This window comes from Poromitra crassiceps, assembly GCF_964638095.1.
Source record: "Poromitra crassiceps genome assembly, chromosome: 5".
Lineage (NCBI taxonomy): Eukaryota > Metazoa > Chordata > Actinopteri > Beryciformes > Melamphaidae > Poromitra > Poromitra crassiceps.
In genome coordinates, this window is record NC_139642.1 from 37,670,243 (window position 1) to 37,696,229 (window position 25,987).

The following is a 25,987-nucleotide window of genomic DNA, read 5'->3' on the forward strand; positions in this document are numbered from 1 at the left end:
TGCCCTCTCACTGACATTCCATATGCCTGCCTCCACTGCCACCTGTGTGTGTGTGTGTGTGTGTGTGTGTGTGTGTGTGTGTGTGTGTGTGTGTGTGTGTGTGTGTGTGTGTGTGTGTGTGTGTGTGTGTGTGTGTGTGTGTGTGTGTGTGTGTGTGTGTGTGTGTGTGTGTGTGTGTGTGTGTGTGTGTGTGCGCGCGCTCATTAGTCATTACCATTCCAACTACGGTATTTGTGGATTGTGGAGGGAAACTGAAATGATATTTGAAAACCAGCCGGTTTCTTCCTGCCTGGCTGTAAATAAATCAACATACAGAATGCATGATACAAGTTGACCACTTTTTTTAAACTCAGAAAATAACTTGTTTCTCTGTAAGCTGAAGTTCTGTTTAGAGTCAAATAGGTTTCACTGCTCTCACTGTCCCAGGCCACAGAGCCAGCCTATATAACACAATATAGTGAATAGAAAAGTAATCTGTCTCTTTCAACCGCATAGATATGCCTCTCTCCTAATCTGTATGATGGATTACACAATGCTACATGTATTTTGCAAGTGTTGACCGAATGGGTTTCATATCTACCAACACTGAATTGTAAAAATAAAATAAAGGACATTTATCCTTTGGACCAGTTACGTTATTAAAAAGAGGGGTTAACCATCGTAATTATGCTCAAACTGAAATGAAGAGACTAAAAACTGAATTAGTAGCTATGGGATGTTTGTTTGTTAGACTGTAGTTGTGTTGGTATTACTTAAGGAAAGGACAGATGTATGATTGTGAAAACAATACTGATTTAGAAGATGTGTGGTGTAGAAATGGTCTGTAAGATCAGTGTAATCATAACCTTTATGATGATTCTAACAGCGCTCCTATAGCTGAGGTTTTCTTTTGTGGAACATTGTAATCATAATGTGCAATATTACCGATTTCCCCTGTAGAAATTGTAGGCAACCCTACCACAATGTTAACACTTATGACATCTCTGATTTTATCGTCTCTGATTTTTCTGTTTTGTGTGGTGCAGAAATCGTCGATGGGAACGCCAAGATGACCCTGGGAATGATCTGGACCATCATCCTCCGCTTCGCCATCCAGGACATCTCTGTAGAAGGTATGACCGCCTGCCTGGCTAAAAATAGCAATTAGTTTAAGATGACTGACCAGGCAAGCTGACAGAAGACAGTCAGGGGTGTGTGTGTGGTGGGGGGGGGGGGGGGGGGATTACATACATGAATGCACTCGCAGCAGGCAGCCGTTGGGTCCAGGGAATCAAACCAGCAACCTTCAGGTCAGGAGGAACGTCTACCGTAATTAGGTTGCTGCCACCTGCAGTGATATCTGGTGCACACTCACACTCCCACACACTCCTCTCTCCAGATGTGCAAGGTGAAGAAATCTTGTGGGAACTAGAGTGGAAGTAACGGGGCTGGAGCTACACACACACACACACACACACACACACACAGTGAGTAGTAGTGGAACACGGCCAAGATAAAACAGGCCATGACTGGTCAAACTCCACAGACTGATGATGTGAGACTGAGACCTACTGTAGCACTACTGATACTATACTGCTGCTTCTGCTACAGTGATGCTGTAACATATCAGCATGCTATGTTTTCAAACCATTTATTCAGATGACCATCAAGGTCAAACACTGATAGCTGCCTACAGAAAATATCCCAGTGAGAATAAATGATTTTTCAAAAGTGTTTATTTGGAGTTGATGCTGATGACTGGGGAGTTGTTTGAACAATCACACAGCCGATATGGCCCGGGGCAGCTGTTGAAAACTCTCTAGTGTTGGGTGTTGTTGGGTGTGCCGTGGACTTGTTTATTTTACTATAACATCCAGTTCAAAAGAGTTATGACTCACGTTGTATTCCACTTGATTCTGTGTAGAAACGTCCTGGTATTTTCAGTCCGCTGATGTTCGACCACTCAGTCACTTTAAATTCACCGTGATGACCAGCAGACACCGCTGTCTTCACCAAATATGCTTTTCATCAATCAATGCTATTTTGTCCTCTTTTCCTTTGATAATTTGTTTTCATAATTGAGGCATATGTTTAATTGCATATTTTGTAATGAAGTGAGTGATGTCAGCTAGGGCTGGGTTAAAAAATAATAATATCGATATCGAATTGATATTCGTTTGAAGGGACTGATATCCATTCATGAATCCCAATATCGATCTTTTGATATAATGCATTTTCCCGTGGATGCTTGAAGCTTTAACCGTTAGACTTGCGTGGTTTGGTTCTTAGCGCAACAAGATCTCGTAAACATTAATATTTTTAATAATGCACCAGGTTAGTAGCCTACCAGGTTAGTGGGTTCCTTTTGCAATTTACAACATTAGTTCTTTGATCATCTCTTTCATATCCAAGCAAAATTAGTATTGTAACTAAAATATGGTATCGTATCGAATCGGGTCCTCAACCATGCTGCCTCATGTGATGAAGCAACGTTTCTCAGATCAGACTAACGTAGACCTCCTTCTTCCTCCCTCCTCGCAGAAACCTCGGCTAAGGAGGGTCTTCTGTTGTGGTGCCAGAGGAAGACTGCTCCCTACAAGAATGTCAACGTCAATAACTTCCACATCAGGTAAAACACACACACACACACACACACACACACACACACACACACACAAACACAAGTTTTTGACCAATCTGGGTTATTTTTGGATTGAAGTTGCCTGTAGTTAATGTTTAGTGCTGATTAATCTGATAATTTTGATGCCAAAATATTGCAAGTATTTAGTCTTTCCCTCAGAGTTTTCTCCTTATCAGGGTGGAACGTCTCTGAAACAGCATCAGACCGTCAGGGGACACTGAAGCCCAGACTGCTGAAATCCTTTTAGCGTCAGTGTCTCTTTAAGACAGGGAGACCCGCAGCACCTACTCGGTGACCAGGGAGACTCTGGGAGACATTACCGCCTTCAAATTAAGATTTAATTGATTGAAAACATTACTGGGAACATTTAATGTGTAATAAAATGTACAAAGGTTGTTTATAGATGCAGAAATCACTATAAGCAGATAATGGTCGATGCTTCAAACAAATGTCAACGCTCTCCAGGAATATTGCACTGGAATATAACACTGTGATTCTATAGAAAGAGCGCCACCTGGTGGAGAAACCAGGGCATGTTTCACTACTCCCCATGTCTATTTGTATGAGCTACTGTACTTTTACTGTCATACCAGCCAAATATGATGTGTATCTGTGTCTTTAAAAAGTCTCAAACCATTTTAAAGTAACTTATGTAAATTTAAGGATTTTGAAAGTATTTAAATGTGTACTACATAGTTATTTTCGACCATGCATAGACAGATTTCTTTGCAGTGCATGTTCACTCTTTACAAGAATATTACAAAACATTGTTAGCAGTACAATGTGCAAAACATTTGTATCATATCAGCTTACTACCTACTTACTACTACTTCAATAGTTTACTAAAAACAGACTTCATGTCCCGTCAGAATTAATTTCCTGGTGTCCTTTTTCCTCATATTGCACATTTATTCAGAATTTTCATTAGCTGTGTTCAAGGCTGGTTTGTTCGCTTGGTTTCTTTATTTTGGTTGCTAAATTGGTCTTAAATCCAATTCATGGTCGCAATAAAAACTCTCAGAAGGTCTTAAATGTGTCTGCCTGAAACCTGCAGATACTGTAGACGTTGACATGTCAGTGATGGCTTCTACAGATGCAAAAATCGTCAATTAGCATCTGAGCCATTTGGCTGCCAGCCAAGATCCTTGGCAGATTAAACAAAACAAAAAATGTACTTAAAGCAGCTACGAGCAAGATTTTCGATTGTTATTAATCAGTCTAACTTTAATATCGATGCATCACATCTTACCTCTAATAGCAGACGAGACCAACGCAGAGTAGTCTCGCTTGAACCCCGAGTGAATCGGCCAGTGTTAGTCTGTCTGTGGCCAGGGCAGATCAGGAAGTTGCAGCTGCCACTTCGGCCATAACCACAAAATAACTTCCAAAAAACCTGTTGGAATATAACGAGAGATGTTCGTGAGAGTCGCAAGCCCCTGCATGGCGTTCTCCTTGTTTATGGTCTGTTGCTAGGCAGAGCGAAACGGCGGAAGGCAGGCAGCTGCCGTGAACCGTTTCGTTTCACTTCCGGGTTTATCCGGCCCCCGGTAGACAGACAGAGAGAGAGAGCCCCCTGGTGACGCGAGGTTAGACAGACACAGACTCTATAATCATCAAGAGAGCAATCTCCGATTCACACGGCTTTGGTCTCAGCTACTATTATAGGTAAGATGTGATGCATTAATATTGTAATTATACTGTTTAATAACAATCGAAAATCTTGCTCGTAGCTGCTTTAATATACTTAAACATATACATTAACATAACTTAAACCAATTTAACCTTTTAATAAACAGTACAGATGTCATTAGTTTGTCTAAAGCAATGTCCCTTATGGTGTAACCAACTTCAGTTCTTTGGTATGGCAGCCGGCTCCCACCCTGCCTATAGAGAAATACCTTACTCTCTACTCACATTGCTCTCTCTTTCTCTCTCTCTAACAGCTGGAAGGACGGTCTTGCCTTCAATGCTCTGATCCACAGACACAGACCTGAGCTCATCGACTATGACAAGCTCAGAAAGGTAAAAGTATGCTCCACTATACACGCACGCACAGACCCACTCTCCCATACACGCACGCACGCACAGACCCACGCTCCCCTACATGCACGCACGCACAGACCCACGCTCCCCTACATGCACGCACGCACAGACCCACGCTCCCCTACATGCACGCACGCACAGACCCACGCTCACCTACATGCACGCACGCACAGACCCACGCTCCCCTACATGCCCGCACGCACAGACCCACGCTCCCCTACATGCACGCACGCACAGACCCACGCTCCCCTACATGCACGCACGCACAGACCCACGCTCCCCTACATGCACGCACGCACAGACCCACGCTCCCCTACATGCACGCACGCACAGACCCACACTCACTCACACTTCTAGGCCCAAAAACGAAAGCCTGAAATTGTCAGTAGCCTGATTTTCTACAGATAACTTATAGAAACATATTTTCTTCCAGCAATATTATTCCTACAAACGTGAGAATCTCCTCTCATCTGGTCCAGTCGGGTCCCATCTGCTTTGACTGTTGAAGCCACTGTCTAAAATACACACAGAGTAACATCAGTGCCTTTTTTATACTATAATCCACTGTAGCCCACTGATCCACTGACCCAGCCCAATCCTAACCTCAATGTTACCTCACACTCCTAATGTGGCTTAGCGCTCTATTGGCCAGTTGGCTGGCTTCTTACGCTGTGATTGGTTGTTTAGGATGACCCAGTGACCAATTTGAACAATGCCTTCGAGGTGGCCGAGAAGTACCTGGACATCCCCAAGATGTTGGACGCAGAAGGTACGTCTAACGTTTACAAGACTGTCTGTCTATGTTCAGAGTTATTTTCATGGTGATTTGTATGTTGAAGTGCGTAAGTGACTAAACTGGTTAAACATATGAAATATGATGAAATGTGTGTGCAAGTTATACCTATTTGAGAGAGATGTTATCATAATCCAATATACTGTTTATATACCGTGTTGAATCATTGGCTATGTTTACATGCGCACAATAATACGACTATTTCCAAACCTGTGAGTAAGGCAATAATCCACTTAAGCTGTTTACATGTTTGCATAATTGACAACTCCCCGTAATAATCCAGTTTACACGAGTCAAGTCCTTCTGTCTGGTATCCACAGAGAATTTGTGGGAATCTTTTTTCTTTTCTTTTCTTTTTCTTGCTGCCATGATCCAAATTTTCAACACCAATTACAGCCTGATTCTGAACCACAGTGTCTTTTCCTGACACTAAGAACGAAACAAAAAAACAAGTGAACTCCGCCTCTCGCAAACTCCAAAATCCTTACTCCTGCCTCCATCTTGGTCCAGGCCAGTACAGACTAATCGTCCCCTCCACCTCCACATAACACTAAGAGCTAGACACTTGACCACACTCCAAGAAGGGCGGCACATATTGGTGTAAACATCTCCTAACTCAGTGATTCTCAGCCTTCTAAGAACCCTAATTTAGTCCACATTAGAGCCATTTGATGAAATTTTGTGTCTCAGACCCACATCTCAGAATATTTTTTACTTTCCGGTATGATTTTCTTCCAGAACTCCATGATTATCTGTATTGTAGGTAGAGATATAACATCATCATCATCATCATCATCATCATCATCATCATCCGTCTACATTATCTAATTGTGTTAACTTCTTGTAAAGTAAAAAATGCTGAATTTGATCAATTCATCAATGTGCTCAAGGACCCCTGGTGGTCCCGGGACCCCACTTTGCGAACCACTTCCTAAGTAGTGCTAAGAGCATGATCGTATGAATTTAATATAATCAGAGTATGGTATTTACATGGATCCTGGCTTATTTTAATTATTGCCTTAATCGCAGTATAGTTTTTGATGTGAGTGTAAACAAGGCGGCTCTTGTGCAACTCAACATGACTTACAGCAGCAGAGGGCAGCAGAGTGATGGAGCCTCCGTCCTTTCTCCCCCATTAACATGTTCATCTTGCTCTCTTCTGTCCCCTCTAGTGCTAATGTACAGTCAACTGTCTGAATACCTCTTTAGCTCCCTCTAGTGCTAATGTACAGGAAACTGTCTGAATACCTCTTTAGCTGTATGTATTAGGGTTTGACTGATATGGGTTTCTCAAGGCCAGTAGTGATATTTTTGTATTGACACTGCAGATCGTCAATTTCATATCCTTAAATCTGACCATTTCACGCAAAAAAAAAAAAATCTGAAATAGCATTCAGTCAGTCCTAACCTTGCGAGGCAGCTGGATTTGTGAGATTATGATCACATGAGAAAGCCATCTTGGACCAATCAGCGTCCAGAGGCAGCTACGGGCGGGATTTAGGTGCGACGACAGTGAGAAGCGAGCCCATAATAGACGGTGATAGACAGAGGGGTTCGTCCAATCACCTGCCAGGTATTTTTTGAACGTGCCTGCCCTTTTCCAAACAGTTTCCAAAGACGAGTTCTAGATGGTTCTGTGGAACAAACCATCTGGTAGTATCAGGTTAATTCAGACCAACACGGAACACGAAAACTCCCGTCTCCACTAAAACCCAGAATAGGGAGACATTAACCTTAACTCGCGAGAATGAGATCACGATCACGCGAGAAATCCATCTTGCCATGCTGCCAGATATGCGCTTGACTTCACTCCATCAGGCACTTTAAAAAAATATCTGGCAGGTGATTGGATGAACCATCTGTCTATCACGTCTATCAAAGGCTCACTCTCGCTGGCGTCACACCAAAGCCCGCTCGTAGCTGCCTCATAGGACGGTGATTGGTTCAGATTCAAACCAATAGATTTCAAGCGTGGCAAGATGGATTTGTCATGTGATCGTGATCCAGCTGCCTCGCAAGGTTCCACCATAACAACACAGTCACACATTCCTCCTATGTAATCTGATGACCTATTATTGGCAATAAAGCTGATTCTGATAACAGCAGTTTATGACACTGACTGGCTGATATGTGATGTTTACTAAAAGGCCAATAAAGCGCTATATCGATCTAACCCTAGCATGTGTAGTGTGTTTAGCTCCATGTCCACCTGCTTGTCAGTGTGTTTTGCCTGTGACTTTGTGTTTTGCAGCATCCCACCTGGCTGTGAGCAGAGAACTTGTTAGATGTGTTGCCAGGCTGTGTGATATCTGCGTGTGTTTTCCTGTGTGTGTAACAGTCCTATGTGTTCCCTGCGTTCTGTGTATAATCTTGTCCTGTGTGTGTGTGTGTGTGTGTGTGTGTGTTAACCACCGTCTCCCCCTGTAGACATTGTGAACACTGCTCGTCCGGATGAGAAAGCCATAATGACTTATGTGTCCAGTTTCTACCATGCCTTCTCTGGAGCACAGAAGGTACCCTCTGACCTCTGACCCCTGTCTGAGCGTTAACCCTGGGCACTAACCACCTCTCCAGCATGGCTGCACTCTCTCTACAGCGCTGCCTGGTCTCACCAACCAACCTGGCGGTGTTGGGACACACGCGCACACACACACACACACACACACACACACACACACACACTACACACTTCATATCACCTCATTGTGCTGGTGAAAGCAGTCAATATTTTCTGTTCTTATGTAGTGCAGTGTTGTGTCGTGTATATGTTTTCAGGCTGCAGCATAGTTTTAACAAACGTAGGCTACAGCTTAGCTTAATCTTAGCTATGGTGTTGCAGGTCATTTTGAGTAGTGGTATATTGTGATTGTAGTTTTTGTAATTAAGAATCCTAAAGTGTTGGCCCTGTTGAAATGAAGTATTTTGTGGGAGCAGCCAAAGAGAGGCAGAGGGTCGTTGTGCTGTTGGCCCGTAGCCGTCAATCACTGGACAGGTGACCTGTCAGTAACTAGGAAAACATCTGTTTCCCATCCGTTATATCCCGTTAATGGCACTATTATTTTGAAAATCACCATAAAGACACATTTTAGAAGTAGTGAAATTACGTAGTTACTGAGACTGAAACCTCTTGTTGGGGGCTTATTGACTATAGTTATAGTTCTTATAGTTGGGCGGTTTGGAGATTTTTTCGAGTCGGACTCTACAGAGTTAGAGGAACTTCAAAGCTCCTCCATGTTTTTTTTGGCCGCTTGGTGTAGAATAAAGCGTCATCACAACACAAAATGTGTGTGGTAGGTGAGGGGCGGTGCTCGCAGCGCACAACTACACAACGAGTCTAGTATGCTATTTTCTCATCGCCATCTTTTACTCTGTTCTCTCCCACGGCCATCTATCTACTCCTCTCCTCTTGTCTCATCTCCTCTCTCTCATCCTTCCTCCTCTCTCTCTCTCTCTCTTGCTTCCTCCACTCTCTCTCCTCTCCTCCCTGTAGGCCTCTGACAGAAAGCCAGTTGATGACTCTTGTATTTGCTCTTCTTCCTCCAATTAATTTTCAAGCTGATTCAGAATTTGTTTGTGTACTGCAGTCTCAAGAGAGGTGTGTGTGTGTGTGTGTGTGTTCATGATCGCGCGCGCGAGCAAAGGAGATATATGGTGTGTGTGTGTGTGTGTGTGTGTGTGTGTGTGTGTGTGCGCGCGCGCGTGTGTGTGCGAGAGAGATATATGCTGTGTGTGTGTGTGTGTGTGTGTGTGAGACAGTTGTCAGATCTTAGCTTGAGTGTGAGGGCGTGTGTGTGTGCTTGTTCACGCACCACATGTTCCGGCTCTGGTCCTTGAATTATTCAGGCTGTCAGTAGCTACAGAGATAGTTTGTATTCATAGCAAAGCTTGGGCCAGGGTAAAAACAAAATGTCCAAACCTACAGAACTGCTTTTGCCAGCATTACTTTTCACTGCCAGTGCATTTACATCAACAACATCACACTCCATGAAATCCCACTCACACCAAGCACGTTGGGAGAGCTTTATTCACACTCTGGAGCGTTGAGTCTTTTAGTTTGGTTCGTCTGGTGAGGTGAGAATGATCTGAATTTGAATTTGGGTTGCAACAAATAACGAGATGCCTCAAGATGTTCGATCCTCTTACAAGTGTGGATCTTTAGGAGTGAGAACATAATCCAACCCAACTTCAGGGAATGAATCCAAAATGCAAAGTTTTATTGGTTTAAGGAGACGCGTGTTGACGTCGGAATCCTGTGACTTATGCTCAGCTGGATGGACTTGCCTGTACTCTTCTCATTCTGTTCATACCAGATAAGGAAACATTCTAGGCTTTCCACAGGCTTTCATAACAGTCTTCTCATACCCATGAAATTTGGCATTTTGGGATAATTTGTTGAAGTTGGTTGGATTGCATTTTCACTCCTAAACAAACTGAGACTCACGGCGTTATTTGGTGCCATCCGATTTTAAATTGCATTGTTTTCACATGGACAAACAAACTGATCTAAAGGAGCGAACCCTCCAGAGATGAAATAAACCGTTCCAAACTTGCTTGGTGTGAACGTAGTCTGAAATGCACCCAAAATGGTTGGCAATCAGTGTGCGTTTGTGTGCGTCTGTCCCAACCATGAGCTTGCGGCTCTAACATCCCCCTTCTCTCTTCAAGAGGATGTTCATCCCCTCTTCCCTCCACAAATCCTCTCCTCCTCTGCCCGTCACACCCCTCCCCCTGCCCCAGTGGGTTGGTGAGTGGTATCTGGAGGTTCCTGAAGCTGCGGAACTAAAGAGGGTGTCACTCTCTTCCCTCCAAACTCACCCTAAAACACTTTGCCCTCACACCCTCTGCTAGGGAGTGAGGAGTGCCTCGCTTTGGGTAGCTTTGGCTTCACTCTCTCTCTCTTTCTCTCTGCCACCTTCTCTCTCTCTATCTCTCTGCCACCCTCTCTCTCTCTCTCTCCCGCTGGGTGATGCGTAGACATCGTGGGTACGCTGAGGCCGGATGAGAAGGCCATAATGACCTATGTATCCTGCTTCTATCACGCCTTCTCTGGCGCTCAGAAGGTGAGCTCTCCATGCTTCACTCACAAAACAAAACACACCGGGGTTCCCAGCGGTCCTGCCATTTCCCCAGGTTTAGTTTTCCAGACAGGGAACATCAAGGATTGTGATAGTCTCTGGAGGAGACGGGGAATATCAAGTAATGGGTCGCTTTACAGGAATGGACCAGAATGTAATTTACCACTTGTTATATAACCTCATTGTAGTAGTTTGACGTCTTTTTATTCGCAGCAAGCATAGTTGTAGTGCAACTCCGACTGTTCGCCCCTTTAGAAAAACAACGCAAACAAACCGACAAAGAATTACATTGTCAGGTCATGGAAACACTCCAGCATAGTTATGGAAAAGTCACTAAATTTTACATCTGAGTGACAGTGGGAACCCTGTCAAACGACAACAAACATTTTCTATTGCTTCTATTTCTATGCTCACCCCTAGAGACTGGACATGTACAGTGTTTCCCAACAACTGATTTACTGTATGGTGGAGACTGATGTTCCCGGACACGTTAGGACTGTGATCCTCTTTCCCCATTGGTGGAGAGCCTTTCCAATACAACTCCATAAAAGATCACATTGCCAACGTGGATTTGGGAAACCAGGACCTGTTTGGCTTTATAATGATTGGGAAGCACTGATAAATGTCTGTTTCCCTCCAGCTACTAACATTTCATCCCTAAATGGTTTTCAATGAATATTGGTGATTTGAGTAGAATTCTTACATTTAATAGATGACAGGATTGAGATATTTGGAATACCGGTACTTTAAAAAGAGAAATAAAATGAATGTGTTTTTTATAGATAAATTGATTTACCGTAGGTGTTTAGGATAGACCAGATGCTATCTGCAATCTTATTATAGAGTAAGTATTTTATCAATTTGATCAAGTGTGTGTACTGTGTTGTTTTTTGTTCCAGTGGTACAGTAGTGTAATATCCTAGGCAGACCCAGTGATTGGGACCACAGCGCTACAGAACCTGTAACTAGCTGTATGGACTGCCTCCTGGGTTTTGACAGGAGATGCATGGAGCTTTAAAACACAGAGTGATCTATTGAACTAACCATCAGCGGCCAGGAGCATGTTTAACCTAACCTGTATGATGGTTTTAAAGTCATACGTTTTTGCACAGTTTTTCAATAATTTGTGCGTGATGGTGTCTTTAGATTTACTCCAAGTCACTGCTTGCGTGTGTGGCGTGTGTTCACTCAAATTTGGAGTTAAGACTCTGGTTGTCTAACATAAGTAAACCCAGGTAGAGGCACTAATGAAAAACAATAGGCACTTAGTCAAATAGACACAGAGACTCTCAGTCAAATAGACATCATGCTTGTCTTATTTTGTGATAAGGTGTCTGCTCTGCTCTGCAGTGAATGTTGTCACTAAGCTTTGGGTACAGTGATTTGATGACCCGGTGTTTTAGCCAATCGGTGCCAGCATTACTGACGGTTCTCCTCCACAATAGGCCGAGACAGCCGCCAATCGTATCTGCAAGGTGCTGGCCGTCAACCAGGAGAATGAACACCTGATGGAGGACTATGAGAGACTGGCCAGTGACGTGAGTTACAACATGCATGCACATGCACAACACACACCACACACACATACAGTTTCCACCTTTATTTAGATCCTTGATATTCCCTTTAATATGACAGGTAGTCTGTGTCTTACTGATTCTCATATTTGAAATGTATGAAAAAGTTTGAAAAACAATGGAAGAATTCATGAAGGAATTCATGAATTTCATGAATGAAAGTTTTCAAATATTATTTGAAAAATTTCAAACCTCTAAAATTTGGGAAATTCCAAACAGGCCTGAAAAGATTGGCGAAGTTTAGAATTTTAATAATTAAAGTTGCTGCTGTTATAATATGCAGCAAGCGTTGTTACAAATTTTTGAAATGCAGAATAAGATTAATTCTGTATTGCAGTATTTCTGTTCTTTGCTTTTTTTGGCTAGCACAAGCGGGCCCTATATCTGGCGCTTTATCGTGCTGCCATGTGTTAGGTTCCGACCTAGCCTTGTTATTCAATTAAACTAAGTAACTCAGTAGATTTCATTGAGACACATGGGCTTGGAAATAAATAGTTAACTACCGTAGTAAGTACTGTTGTTGGGCCAACTTGACTATTCATTTAGAAAATAAATTGAACCAGCATGTGAAATAAATGGGCCCAACTTAACTAACTGAATAAGAAGTTTGTGAAGTTTATTTGTTTGTACTTAGTAAAAAACCTGAGTAGACCGAAAAAGGCTGTGCAACTACAGTGTTACTAAGATCTTGAGTTGGACCACTTTACATTTCCACAGCCTGAGAATGTAGGAGCCTTGTTCTGTGGTTTCCTAACTTCCTCCTCCTGTCTGTCTGTGTCTGTCTGTCTGTTGTCTTTCTGCAGCTGCTGGAGTGGATCAGTCGGACCATCCCCTGGCTGGAGAACCGAGCCCCAGAGAAGACCATGGCTGAGATGCAGCAGAAACTGGAGGACTTCCGAGACTACCGTCGCGTCCACAAACCACCCAAGGTTCACAAGAGCTTCATAATGCTTTCTGCTGCTAAGAAATATCCAGAACTATGGTTGTTTGCTTCTTCAGTGGAAGATCAAGACTGATCATAGCGGAAATTAGCCGTGTGTGTGTCTGTGAAACAATCGCCTATATAACCCTGGACTTTTACATGGACCTTTTTTTGGGGCATTTTAAGTGCTGAATAACAGATTTTGTCCCATGTTGAATCTGTCCACTAACGGGGTGAACCGCCTGGACTCGTTCCCATCTTCAGGTCCAGGAGAAGTGTCAGCTGGAGATCAACTTCAACACCCTGCAGACAAAACTGAGACTGAGCAACAGACCTGCCTTCATGCCCTCTGAGGGACGCATGGTGTCTGTGAGTACTCCACGTCTTTTGAAGTCGTTTGAAGCTTTCAGACAAATAATCAATTAAGTCCCAAGTTCAGAAAACCTCCAGATCTGAAGAGCATGTGTTGGGACAATTGCGTGCATTATGTATTGAAGACCAGGTCTTGCTCGTAAAAGAGATCTTTGATCTCAAGTGACTACCTGGTAAAATAAAGGTAAAAAAAAAAAAAAAAACACAGTAGAGTTTGTTTACATGGAGAAGAACATCCACACACCAAATACATTTGATTTGCATGTTATGGAGTTATGTGGTTCTGTCTGAAGGCTTCATTTCTCCATGTCCACAATGGATAACAGCAGACCAGGCTGGAAATACTGAAGATGCATGCATGGCATTCATCATAGACTTAGTGATGGCGGTGGTCATACAGTAGTACTTGCACAAAGAAAGGATGAGTTCTACAAAAATTGCGTACAGTACTTTTAAATAGAATTTCTTATGCCTTCAAAGATAACAGGATACGTTATGAGTTTCTCACCATACAATTTATACTTAATTTCTAGTTTTAGCCAAAGATTCTATACATATATACATTTTAAGGAAGGGCTACAGCCCTGACAGTGTTAGTGGCACACTCTACCTAACTGAGGATTCCTGGTGGGTGACTGCTGTGTTGTGGTCTGCAGGACATCAACGGAGCGTGGCACACCCTGGAGGGAGCAGAGAAAGGCTATGAGGAGTGGCTGCTGAACGAGATCAGACGTCTGGAGAGACTCGATCACCTGGCTGAGAAGTTCCGCCAGAAGGCCGCCATCCATGAGTCCTGGACAGACGGTACTGGAGTGCTTAAAAACAAACACACACGCACAGACGTTTACACTCAGAGAATTACATACTACTACAATCACCTAGGGGTTTCACAGACTAGTCAACTGTCAAAACCACTAGTTGACACTGTGCATCATAGTCGACTACAGTAATTGATCTGTAGTTTTAGGAATAAACAATACTAGCACGTGCGTCCACATGTGCCGTCACAAGCTACTTCTTTTCACCTGACATGAAGGAGTTCACCAGCAGGACGTAGCATGTTGGAGCATCACGCTATTCCTGCACTTCCCCTCCGCCCTGAACAGGCGCCCCGACTGACCAGAGGAGGTGCTAGTGCACTCGGACACATACCCCACCGGCTTCCCACCCGCAGACACGGCCAATCGTGTCTGTAGGAAACGTCCGACCAAGCCAGAAGTACCGCTGCCGGGAATTGAACCTGGGTCTCTGCAGTGGTAGGCGAGTGCTTTTAACTCCATACTACCCAGGCGTGACTTGGAGAAACTTTAAAGAGGTGACATATTTGTGGTAGTCTTCAACAATGCGTTTTAGACTGAGGGCTTTGTCCTCGTTGATGTTCTTCCCCACTTCAACAGCGAGGTCAGTCCTGCCGATGTGCTGCAAGGCACGAGAAAGCCTGTTGTAGTAGGTCTGCTCGCCGTACTTCAGCAGCCAGTGATTCAGGGCCGCCTGGCACTGAGCCTCCCTATCAGCATCAGAAGAGGCATCTCTACTGAATGGAGGAGGGGGGGAAGCTGATTGTTCTCCAGGTGCTGGAAGGTGTTCTCCTCTGGGCGCGAGAGGGCAAACAGGAGGTCCTTGCACTCCTGACTTGTCAACAGCTCCACCAGACGCTCCAACTGATCATGTCGTCTCCCAAGCTTGAGCTCAGAAGTAGACCGAGGAGGAAGAGGAAACGGGCCAAGAGCTTCATATCTGCTTTTAATAGTAAACTCTGCACACAATCTCAGGAGTTTATTTTCAGACCTTTTCAAATGATCTGCCCTATTAAGTAAGTAGTAAGTTGAATGACATCACCAAACTTTATGTCACTTGAGCAATTGTGATGTCATCAGTGATAATGTCCTCAGTGAAGTCACTCGAGCAATTGTTGTTGATTGTTGACAGTCATGTCAATAGTGACATCATCATGGCCACAATGTCAACAATGTGCCCAGTAAACTGATATCAACTGATAATGTCACTTATGGATAGATATTGAAATCCTTCCCTGCTGCGGTTATAAATTGGATGGGGGGGGAAATGGACGACTCTTGCTCACAGCCTGGCCAATCAAGTCTGACCATGCGGCAACAACATGGACCAAGTGCAATTCTTTACTAGAATTGAGCGTGTGGAGCATACACCATTTATATCTTATATCTTACTCATATAAAACATGATTTTAACATTAAATAGATGAATTTGAAGCAGAACAAATGATTAGATTATTGTTGGTCTTCACTCACCACTAGTTGCTTAATGTAATGAATGTATTGACTATACATTCATGTGTAAACACTAGCATGCATTATTCATACATGAATACATATACATGAACTTGCATGTATTTTGAGAAGAACTTGCCTTTCAGTGAGTCTAAAATCCTCTTGAAGGATCTTGAGGCAGACTCGATAAGGAGCCGTCTACAAAGACTATTGGTAATTTGGTATTGCACATTGTTGTATGTTGCTTTCCTGCAGCTTTTATTATGAGACCCCCCCCCCCATTTCAGTGGGACTGTCTGGTTAAGTAAATGTTAAATTGAATGAAGAAATTATTTCTTCTGTGCATGCCTGCAGGTAAGGAGGCCATGCTGACCCAGAAAGACTACGAGACAGCCACTCTGTCAGAGGTCAAGGCGTTGCTACGGAAACACGAGGCCTTTGAGAGCGACCTGGCGGCCCATCAGGACCGAGTGGAGCAGATCGCTGCTATCGCACAGGAGCTCAAGTAAGGAGGAGGGAAGCAATCTGCCAACAGACTGCTCACAGTGGAAGGAATAGTAATCCTTGTAGTGGTACTAGCAATAGTAGTAGTAGTAATAATAGTAGTAGTAGTAGTAGCTTCATTTGTATGGCGAATTATTTCCAAAGTGCTTTGCTGAGACTAGAGCATCAGCAGAAAATATTGATTAAAAAAGAAGGGAATGAAATATATGGTTTATGAGAGATAAGTAAGGGATCCTAAGAAATATACTGTAGAGAGAAACGTTGTGCTTGTTAGTATTTGAATTTATCTATTGAGTTCTGTCTCAACTCTGGTCTCTTCTTTCGTGTGTGTGTGTCACAGTGAGCTGGACTACTATGACTCCCCCAGCGTCAACGCTCGCTGTCAGAAGATCTGTGACCAGTGGGACGCCCTGGGCTCCCTCACCCAGAGCCGCAGGGAGTCACTGGAGGTACAGCGCCCTTTATTATTTTAATGGAGGCTGAAAGAGTATGACTCGCTCTCCTTATGGTGCTTTTCCATCTGTTAGACTCAGTCCTCAGTCTCTGTCCACTTGGCTCAACTTTCGTTGTTAAAACTGGGTGGAAACAATAAAAAAAAAACTGCATCACAAAACCAATCCAGAGTCTTTAGGGCAACCCTACATATTACGAGGGCGGTGATATGCAGAAGATGGACAAGAGTTGAAAATTAGCAATAGCTTGAAACTCTCTGTGCACAGCTGTTAATTGCATCGTCCCTATCAAATAAAAGTAAAATATTTAAAAAAGGTGTGTCCTTAACAAAGGGGCATAGGTTTGTTAGCGGCCAGTCTCACCGCCATTCAAACCGCTATCTTAAAGTCGAGCTGAACCAAAAAATGTTTTTTTTTTTTTTTTTTGTTCAAATACCTGCGTATTCAGTGCACCTATTTATTAATGTATGCAAAACGAAATCACAAAAATCTGATTTCTTTAGTTTTTCACACTTTTTCACATCAAAAGTTCATTTTTCAAGATTTCATTCATAACAGTAATCTACAGTTTGCTGACATCACATTGCACTATCAAATTTCTACCCCATTTCAACCAATAATATCACAACATGGCAGCTGTCAATCAGTCTTTATTTCAGGAGAATTTTCTCCTCCAAATGAAGGAGAAAATGGCGCCTAGTGTCTGTAACCTGACAGAATTTCTAGCCCATAAACTAACTAATAACTTGGTCAATTGTATATTCTTCTATCATCCTAAAATATATATATATATATATATATATATATATATATATATATTTTTTTTTACGTCTTCTTTCTGTCCATTCATATTGCATACACACATGAAATATGAAAAGTTGAAAGTGTTGCACAGAGAGCTGAAATGTACAGATCACACATTAGGACCAAGCCAATATAGTATCTGCACACTGATATTATCCGCCTTTCACAGATATACAAAAATACATGTAGTTTTTTCAGAAGACCTTGTGTAAATATGACATGAAAATGAGTATGCCAAACACTTTGCCGATTTCACTATTTCTGGGTTCAAGAGATCTATGGTTAACTATCAAATATCCACACACATTTTTACTTTTTAAGGCAATTCTATAAAGTGCCCAATGCCCATTGATAATCCAGATACACCACTATCTCCCTGCCAACAGAGGACAGAAAAGCAGCTGGAGTCGATAGATGAGCTGTACCTGGAGTACGCCAAGAGGGCGGCGCCCTTCAACAACTGGATGGAGGGAGCTATGGAGGACCTGCAGGACATGTTCATCGTCCACAACATCGAGGAGATCCAGGTACCAGCAAACAACTGAGCCGGGGTTTCTAGAGTGAAGGAACAGTTAACGTTATGTTTGGTCCAGATCCACAGAGAAGGATAGGGACACATTCTGAGTCAGTCTACCATGTTGAGGTGATCCAGGTACCGAAAACCCAAATCAGACTAGAGAAGAAGAGAGAGCATGTTTGAAGTATACAATATTGATTGACTCTAAGTTAAACTTAACAAATCAATGTTTCTACAAACAAGAAGGACAAGGTAGAGAAAAGCATGGACACATGATAGACAAATGGTTGAATGTTCTGAATGAACTTCATTCCTTAATATTATTAAAACCGCTAGTGTAAAAACATACTAGTGTATACTGAGCACCCCCCCCCCTCCCCGCCCAGGGTCTGATCACAGCCCATGAGCAGTTCAAGTCCACCCTGCCAGACGCCAACAAGGAGCGGGAGGCCATCCAGGCCATTCAGGCCGAGGTGCTGAAGATCGCCCAGTACAACGGCATCAAGCTGAGTGGAACCAACCCCTACACCACCATCACGCCAGAGAGCATCGACAGCAAGTGGGACCAGGTAGGCTAAACACCATAGACTGTAAAAGACAAGCGGGACCAGGTAGGCTAAACACCATAGACTGTAAAAGACAAGCGGGACCAGGTAGGCTAAACACCATAGACTGTAAAAGACAAGCGGGACCAGGTAGGCTAAACACCATAGACTGTAAAAGACAAGTGGGACCAGGTAGGCTAAACACCATAGACTGTAAAAGACAAGCGGGACCAGGTAGGCTAAACACCATAGACTGTAAAAGACAAGTGGGACCAGGTAGGCTAAACACCATAGACTGTAAAAGACAAGTGGGACCAGGTAGGCTAAACACCATAGACTGTAAAAGACAAGTGGGACCAGGTAGGCTAAACACCATAGACTGTAAAAGACAAGCAGGACCAGCTAGGCTAAACACCATAGACCAGTGGTACGCAACCTTGCCCTACTCAGGAGCCACATTGACACAAAAGATTTGTTGCAAGAGCCGCAATCAACAAAATTCCCTTTCCTCCCTTTGTTTTTTTAGATTATATATTTATTTATTTTAAGTAGGACTTAAAAGAGCCACAACTACCAATAAAGGAGCTGCATGTGGCTCTAGAGCCTCGGGTTGAGTATCACTGCCACAGACTGTAAAAGAGATGGACGGAGTGAGTGTGACCCCACCCATTGGTTTGTGTACTCCTGTTTTGGAACCTCCAGTTTGGCATGTTGGTTGTTGCCATCTTGGTTCTGGTTCTCGCACGGCTTTTGCCGTGCGCGGATGAGCTTTTATGCCATCCTAATCCACGTGTATGCATGAACCATTCACCCGCCATAAATCCGCACAAATTATTTCCTACTATTTATAGATCCGCGCACGCCTTGCACCCGACATTTCACAACACTATAAAGGAGCGAGTCTCGCATTGGTCGCCATGCTGTTGGAGTCAGATTATGTCCAGTCCAGCACTTGCCCTCATGTAGCCTACTAGGCTAATGCTATAGCTTTAAAGAGATACTCAACACGATCAAGACTGGATTGGCTTCATCATATGGGAAAATACGAACGCATCTTCTCTTCCAACGCGTCTTCAGCAGAGACTCCTGTTTGAAGTTCTGGTGACATCATTGACCATATATGGACCAAGACAGGAGGCATATCCCATCGACGTTTAGCGCATGGCTATTGTTTACCACACGGATGTTCTTTGGGGTCCTTTGCTATCCCACAATAGGTGGCTAATAATGTTCCTTATGAAAAAATACTTAAATACATTGATAGACTAGAGAACGTAATTAATATAAATTTTCCTCATTAACACATTCACTGCCAGCCGTTTTTTTTTTACTGTAGGTAGGTTCTGCCAGAGGGTTTTTTTGAGGATTCTGGCTCATCTTTCAACACCCGAGGATTCTTTTCTGCTAAGATTTTGTGAACACACAATATCTCAAAAGAACTAATAGAATGTGTGCTTTCTCTGTCTAAAAGAGTTAGTTTGTAGAGTTAGTAGTTATGTAAGCATTAGCAGTTGAATACAGCATGGTTTCAGCGTCTGAAAAATTATTTTGAGATAAACGGCTTTTTGTGAAATTCGATAGAACAGTCACTTTAACCATTCATTTTTGGCATCAGTAAGACGTCAGACATCTAAACAATAGTTTTGAACAGTAATTTCCTCCATAACAGCAGGAAACACCCCTCATTCAAACTCCTCCCTCCGTGTGTGTTCTTCTTGGCTGCAGCGGGCATGTCACAAGCTCGTTGCTGCTGTAACCTCGCGTCACCAGGCTCACTGCTTCTGCTGCTGCTGCCTGTCTGCTGGCGGCCGCTGTGCAAGTCTGGATCGGCTCGCTCGTTTCTTGTGGTTTGTGTTGAGAGCTTTGATGAAGCTTTTGCGATTCTGGTCTTATTTATGCTGCGTGTTTCAAAGTGTGTTCCACCCGTAATCTATTATGCAAATTTGCAATCCCGCACCGCCAGCAATCAGCGCGAAAACGAAACAAACGAAACAAAAAAAAAAAAAACAATTTTTTGACGTAAAAACACGTCATTGGCAGTCAACCGTTGGATTTAGTTTGACGTAAAAACACGTCATTGGCAGTGAACGTGTTAATGATGCATCATTTCACCCGCCCGCAACCCATCCACTATTAAATCAGAATGTTTATTCCGGTGGTTTCATTGTGTAGATGCAACTTTAACTTTCTATTACAATAGTGAATTATTATACTAAAGTGTGTGTGTGTGTGTGTGTGTGTGTGTGTCTGCAGGCGCAGCAGCTGGTGCCGCAGCGTGACCAGGCCCTGCAGGAGGAGCTGTCCAAGCAGCAGTCCAACGACCATCTGAGACGCAAGTTTGCCACCCAGGCCAACATGGTGGGGCCCTGGATACAGACCAAGATGGAGGTAAGTTTGCTACCCAGGCCATCATGGTGGTGCCCTGGATACCGACCAAGAACAGGCCCTCGCCTCGCACTGCTGATCACATCTGTACTCAGCTGCAGTTTGTCACTGGTGTCAGGACAACATCATTAAACAGAGTCACATAGAGAAGAGAGTCAACAGGAATTAGAAGGAACATGGCGCTTTGGGAATACTTTTATCCATGCTTGTAGTTAAGAAGGTAAGGTGTGTCAAACATGCTTGTAGTTCAGAAGGCTAAATTGTATTGGGGTTCCAGATATGTAAATGTATTATTGTCCCCATCCACTTGATGCATATTTATGAGCAGCAGGTTTTGGACCAGCCAGAGGATTCTAGTCCTTGTCACTCTGCCCCATCATAAATATTCATGAGAATCCCAGTAGACGAAGTGGACTGTTATCACACAGTGCAGACCCACCTTGAGTACCTGCAGCCAGAGGAGCCTCAAGTCAAACATCTGACTCCTTGCCATCTTGGCCCTGGATCCATGCCAAAACGGGACAAATACAGTTGCAGCAAAAACCAAATTGTGGCATTTTAATATTAAATTCAGAAGCACTCTGTTGTTGTACATGAAGAGTTTGGGGAACTGTGCAGGTGTAACTCATCACTGCTGTGCCCACTGACACACTCACCCTTGGCCTCTTTTGACCCACAAACCCTATGGTCGTCAGCACCACCATGTGGCCGCTAACATATGCACAATTCAAATGGCAGAATGGGGCTGAATGTTAACACTAGACAGAAGGAAAGCAAGTAAAATAATTGTGAGCTACAATGTTGGTTGGAGTCACCTGTGAGAAAGTTTTGTCTTCTTTATTTATTTATGGGCCCAGCTACCATTTAACTGCTCAGCCACTGCAGCCTTACACAACACTATACCACACATACATACAACCAGCATGGTGACCCATGCAATCAACTAACCAATTTTGTATCCATATGATTGCAATATTTACCCATACAGAATACATAGATTTGCTTTCCACACTCTCTAGAAGTTTAGCCAAAATAAAGACTTCTTATTTGATGCAATTTCTTTTTACAAATTACGTTCACAAGACCAGAAAACAGATTTTCTTTTCTCTTGCATTCCCCCCCCCCCCCCAAACAAAGAAATCCTCAGTCAGATTACTATACCTTGTCCAATAAAATATTAAAATATGAATCCTCAATAATAGCCAAAAGTGTTGTAAGATTTAGCTCTGTGCTGCACATGTTATTTTTAGGTGTACATCTGCATATGCTGTCCTTTTGGAGGTTTGGCAGGATATTCAATCCGTGTGTGTGTTCCCAGGAAATTGGCAGGATATCCATTGAGATGAACGGCACTCTGGAGGACCAGCTGACCAACCTGCGGGAGTACGAGCAAAGCATCATCGACTACAAGCCCAACATCGACCAGCTGGAGGGAGACCACCAGCTCATCCAGGAGGCACTCATCTTTGACAACAAATACACCGCCTACACCATGGAGGTAGCGCATGCACGCGCACACACACACACACACACACACACACACACACACACACACACACACACACACACACACACACACACACACACACACACACACACACACACCTTAAACATGAAAGAATACATTACACCCATATCTTTCATTAGTCTTGCTTTTACATTTCGTTGTTGTTGATGAATGCTTTCCTTTTATTTGTCATTTTTGTAATGATTTAAATTAATTAAATATAATATATAATGACAGTTTTGGAAGTACAGTAAAGTTCATATAGAGAATGGAGAACTTCTGCACACTCAGAGCCAGATCCATGCATTTGTCATTTTGATTGCTAATCTTTGCTCTGCCATTTTGTAGGACATAACATGTAGAATGACAAAAAGCTTGGTCATTAAAAAACAAAATGAAATTTGCATGGCCCAAAGTGTGTGCTGGTTTTCTCTTTAAGCTCTGTTTGAGAGAGCTGCTGCATGCTTCATTTCAGCACTGGAAGATACTCGAATCTGTAACGTGTTCCCTCCCTCCCTCCCATTCCTTCCCTCCTTCCATTCCCATCCTCTCTCCCTCTCCCCCTCTCATCTCTTCCCTCCCTCCAGCATCTCCGTGTGGGCTGGGAGCAGCTTCTGACCACCATCGCCAGAACCATCAATGAGATCGAGAACCAGATCCTGACGCGTGATGCCAAGGGCATCAGCCAGGAGCAGCTGCACGAGTACCGTGCCTCCTTCAACCACTTCGACAAGGTCAGGGCAGCGCTCGAGGCCAGCCGCATCTCGCTGCTGTCAGCTTACTGTCACAGCAGGGAGCTGGAGTCGCTCTTTGTTTTAATACGTTTTTACTTGGAGTTATGGCAGCGTCCAGGTTCAAAGTCTGCTCTTTTGCCTCATATTCATGTTTTGATATGAAATCCAAACCGACAAGCAGGGATGTAGCGAAGTGTAAAACCGCATAGACCCAGTTTACCTTTCTTTTCAGGCCAGCATAACTCTGTATGACCTGAATTCATATTACACATCAAACTGGTGGTTAATTGTCTCAGGAGGTCTTAGTTTTCATACAATTTAATTTGCCACTGCATACATCAAACCAAAAGTACCCCCTTACCCATATAGACCAGTAGATACATTATTACACATAATATGTATATACACCCATACATAGTTAATTATCAATACATGTGTACGTTTCAGTAAATTTATACATACCAATAAATAAATGCTAATATGTAAAAATGAATACAGACATACCAACCAGTTCATACATACATAGTTTACAGACATACACAAAACTATATATCAGCAATAAGACCATCTTTACCCCAGTATTTGTGTTTTTTCATGTTATATCCTCATCCTATGTTATATCCTCAGTCTATTCATATTAGATCACAGAATGAGTCAAATTCAGATACCAGTGCAGTAATCTCTTTCACTGTTCTGTTTCACCACAAGTCTTAAGTGAAGTGAACAACCTGTAACTGTTAGAACCTACTTGATCATTGTGCATGTAATGTGTGGCTCAGACCTGTGGCAGATGCTGAGGTATAATGTGAGTGTGTGACATGTTTAGGGGGCTGAGAGAGGAGTCAGGCGTGTGAGTATCACCTCTGCTAGAGCACCCAGGTGTTTTATGGGAAGGGGAGCACACAAACCTGTAAAGGCAGATTGTAAAAGGGATTACTGTATGTCTGGGTGTTAACAGAGAAAAGTTGTGGGAACATTTCGAGGGGAAACGCTGGTTTCTGTTTTTATTTTTGTGGCAGCTAAGAGCCCAATGAGAGGGGGAAGGATTTGGGTGTAACACCACCTTATCAAGGTCTGTAGATTACAAGGTTGAGCCACGATTTTTGCAAAGTAAACAACCCATGGAGAGACACATGACCAGCGTCCTGCTAGAGAGCTCACAGGTCCTGAAAACACTTAAAATGTCTAATGCAGTTAAAGCTGCATTCAGCAATGTTTTTGTGTTAAACCCTCAACCCCCCGCTGTCCTCTATCGCTCTCCTGTAGGCCTGCAAGCAGGGCAGACATATCTCCACAACCGCAAACCCAATCAGAATTTACATTTTCTGGGAAACAGAAAGTCATATCGCGATGCCTCTTATGGACTATATTGGATGGACTGTATTTTTTCACCCCGCATCCAACGCCGCCTTCGCTGAGTCTCTACGAGTTACGGTTGCGCAGATACGTCCGCCCTGCATGCAGGGCTACAGGAGAGAGATAGGGGTTTGGGAGTTCCAAGTTACTGACCAAACACTCTATTTCAGTGATTGCTGTCAGAATATAGAGCCATTTAGCACTTATTTTAACACAAAAACATAACTGAATGCTGCTTTAAATGTAGCATTTCAAGTCTTAAATGTAGTTTTAGGGGTCTAAGATGTTGTGGTTTCCTTTGGTGTGTGGATTTTCCAGTGAGAAATCAGCCCAGTCATGCAGACTTGTATTCTGGTAGGTCTTGTTTTTCATTCTTAACGAAGAGGATCAGGGTCACATGTGAACAATTTAAGATAATAAAGTCAGAATTTAAAGTCAATTCTGAGAATAAAGTCTGAATATTAGAATTCAATTTAAATTCTGACTTGATCTGACTTTATTCTCAGAATTCGGAGCTTAATCTCAGAACTCAAATCATTTTTTCACATGTGGCCCTTACCCATTTATACACATTCTAACTGGTTTTAAAAGGTCTTAAAGGAAGAGTTCACACAAAAATGAAACTTCTGTCATCATCTCCTCCCTCTCATGCCGGTTTCAGTTCATTTATCATTTACAGTATTTGATTTGAAACACAGGTGAAGTTTGTTCATGTAACACACAGGGAGGTTGCCAGCACAACTCTAGAGAAAACCAGAGACCATTGACTTCAGTGTGCTGGAAGTCGGTGGTCATTTTTGGGTGAACTGTTTCTTTAATGTGACATGATGACACTTGCAGATAGTCTGTCTACAGACCCAGTGTGGGATTTGGTACAAAAGGAATCCTTAGTCACCAGCGTGTGTTTGGGGTGGATGTCGTCCAGACCCCTGATAATCTATAGACCTTGCATCTTAAAGGAAGAGGATGTCAGTCCCGTCACCCCCGCCCTGCTGTGTGTAGCTGTCCCTGCCTCACCTCCCTGTTGCTGCATGCTGCTGTTGACATGTCTGCTCAGAATCTCAGTACAGTCCCACACATCAGCACCTGGTGCCTTGCTCACTGGCCCACCGGCTGTGCTGCCTGCGCTCTGGCAAAGATGTCATGTTAAACACATCTGTGTGTCTGGTCCCACAGGACCGTCCTGCTTTCATTTTCAATGCATTAACACTAGTCAGTTTACCACTGTTTTTAATTTTAGAATGGGAAGCTCTTTCAAAATGTCCTTCCATAACTTTTCATACAGACATTTTTTGTACTTTCCATTGTTGCTAGATCTTTTAAATCACAAAATGAAAGAGTTGTTGTATTTATCCCCTTCAGTTTACAACAAGTTTTCGAGTGTAAATGGCAACATATTAAGAGGTTCATCCCAAAATACTGCATATCAATTTTATATCCAAATATATTAACAAACTCTTGAAGAAACAGGTGAAGTCATCTTTAAATATGTTATCATTAATGGGCTTAAGGTAGCTAACAACTTGAGGATGTTT

At 43.1% G+C, this 25,987-nt stretch overlaps 1 protein-coding gene across 1 annotated transcript in view; it reads left to right on the top strand.

Moving 5' to 3' along the window:
- actn4 (actinin, alpha 4) overlaps nt 1-25,987 on the top strand; it is a 98,185-nt gene that overhangs the window by 67,392 nt on the left and 4,806 nt on the right. The window contains exons 4-19 of the mRNA XM_083637555.1: nt 1,026-1,112; nt 2,521-2,608; nt 4,564-4,642; nt 5,351-5,432; nt 7,884-7,969; nt 11,977-12,069; nt 12,909-13,034; nt 13,292-13,396; nt 14,056-14,203; nt 16,003-16,153; nt 16,493-16,601; nt 17,795-17,935; nt 18,312-18,494; nt 20,724-20,858; nt 22,174-22,353; nt 22,950-23,096. Coding sequence (XP_083493681.1) covers nt 1,026-1,112; nt 2,521-2,608; nt 4,564-4,642; nt 5,351-5,432; nt 7,884-7,969; nt 11,977-12,069; nt 12,909-13,034; nt 13,292-13,396; nt 14,056-14,203; nt 16,003-16,153; nt 16,493-16,601; nt 17,795-17,935; nt 18,312-18,494; nt 20,724-20,858; nt 22,174-22,353; nt 22,950-23,096 — 1,940 coding nt within the window. The remainder of the gene's footprint in view (nt 1-1,025; nt 1,113-2,520; nt 2,609-4,563; nt 4,643-5,350; nt 5,433-7,883; nt 7,970-11,976; nt 12,070-12,908; nt 13,035-13,291; nt 13,397-14,055; nt 14,204-16,002; nt 16,154-16,492; nt 16,602-17,794; nt 17,936-18,311; nt 18,495-20,723; nt 20,859-22,173; nt 22,354-22,949; nt 23,097-25,987) is intronic.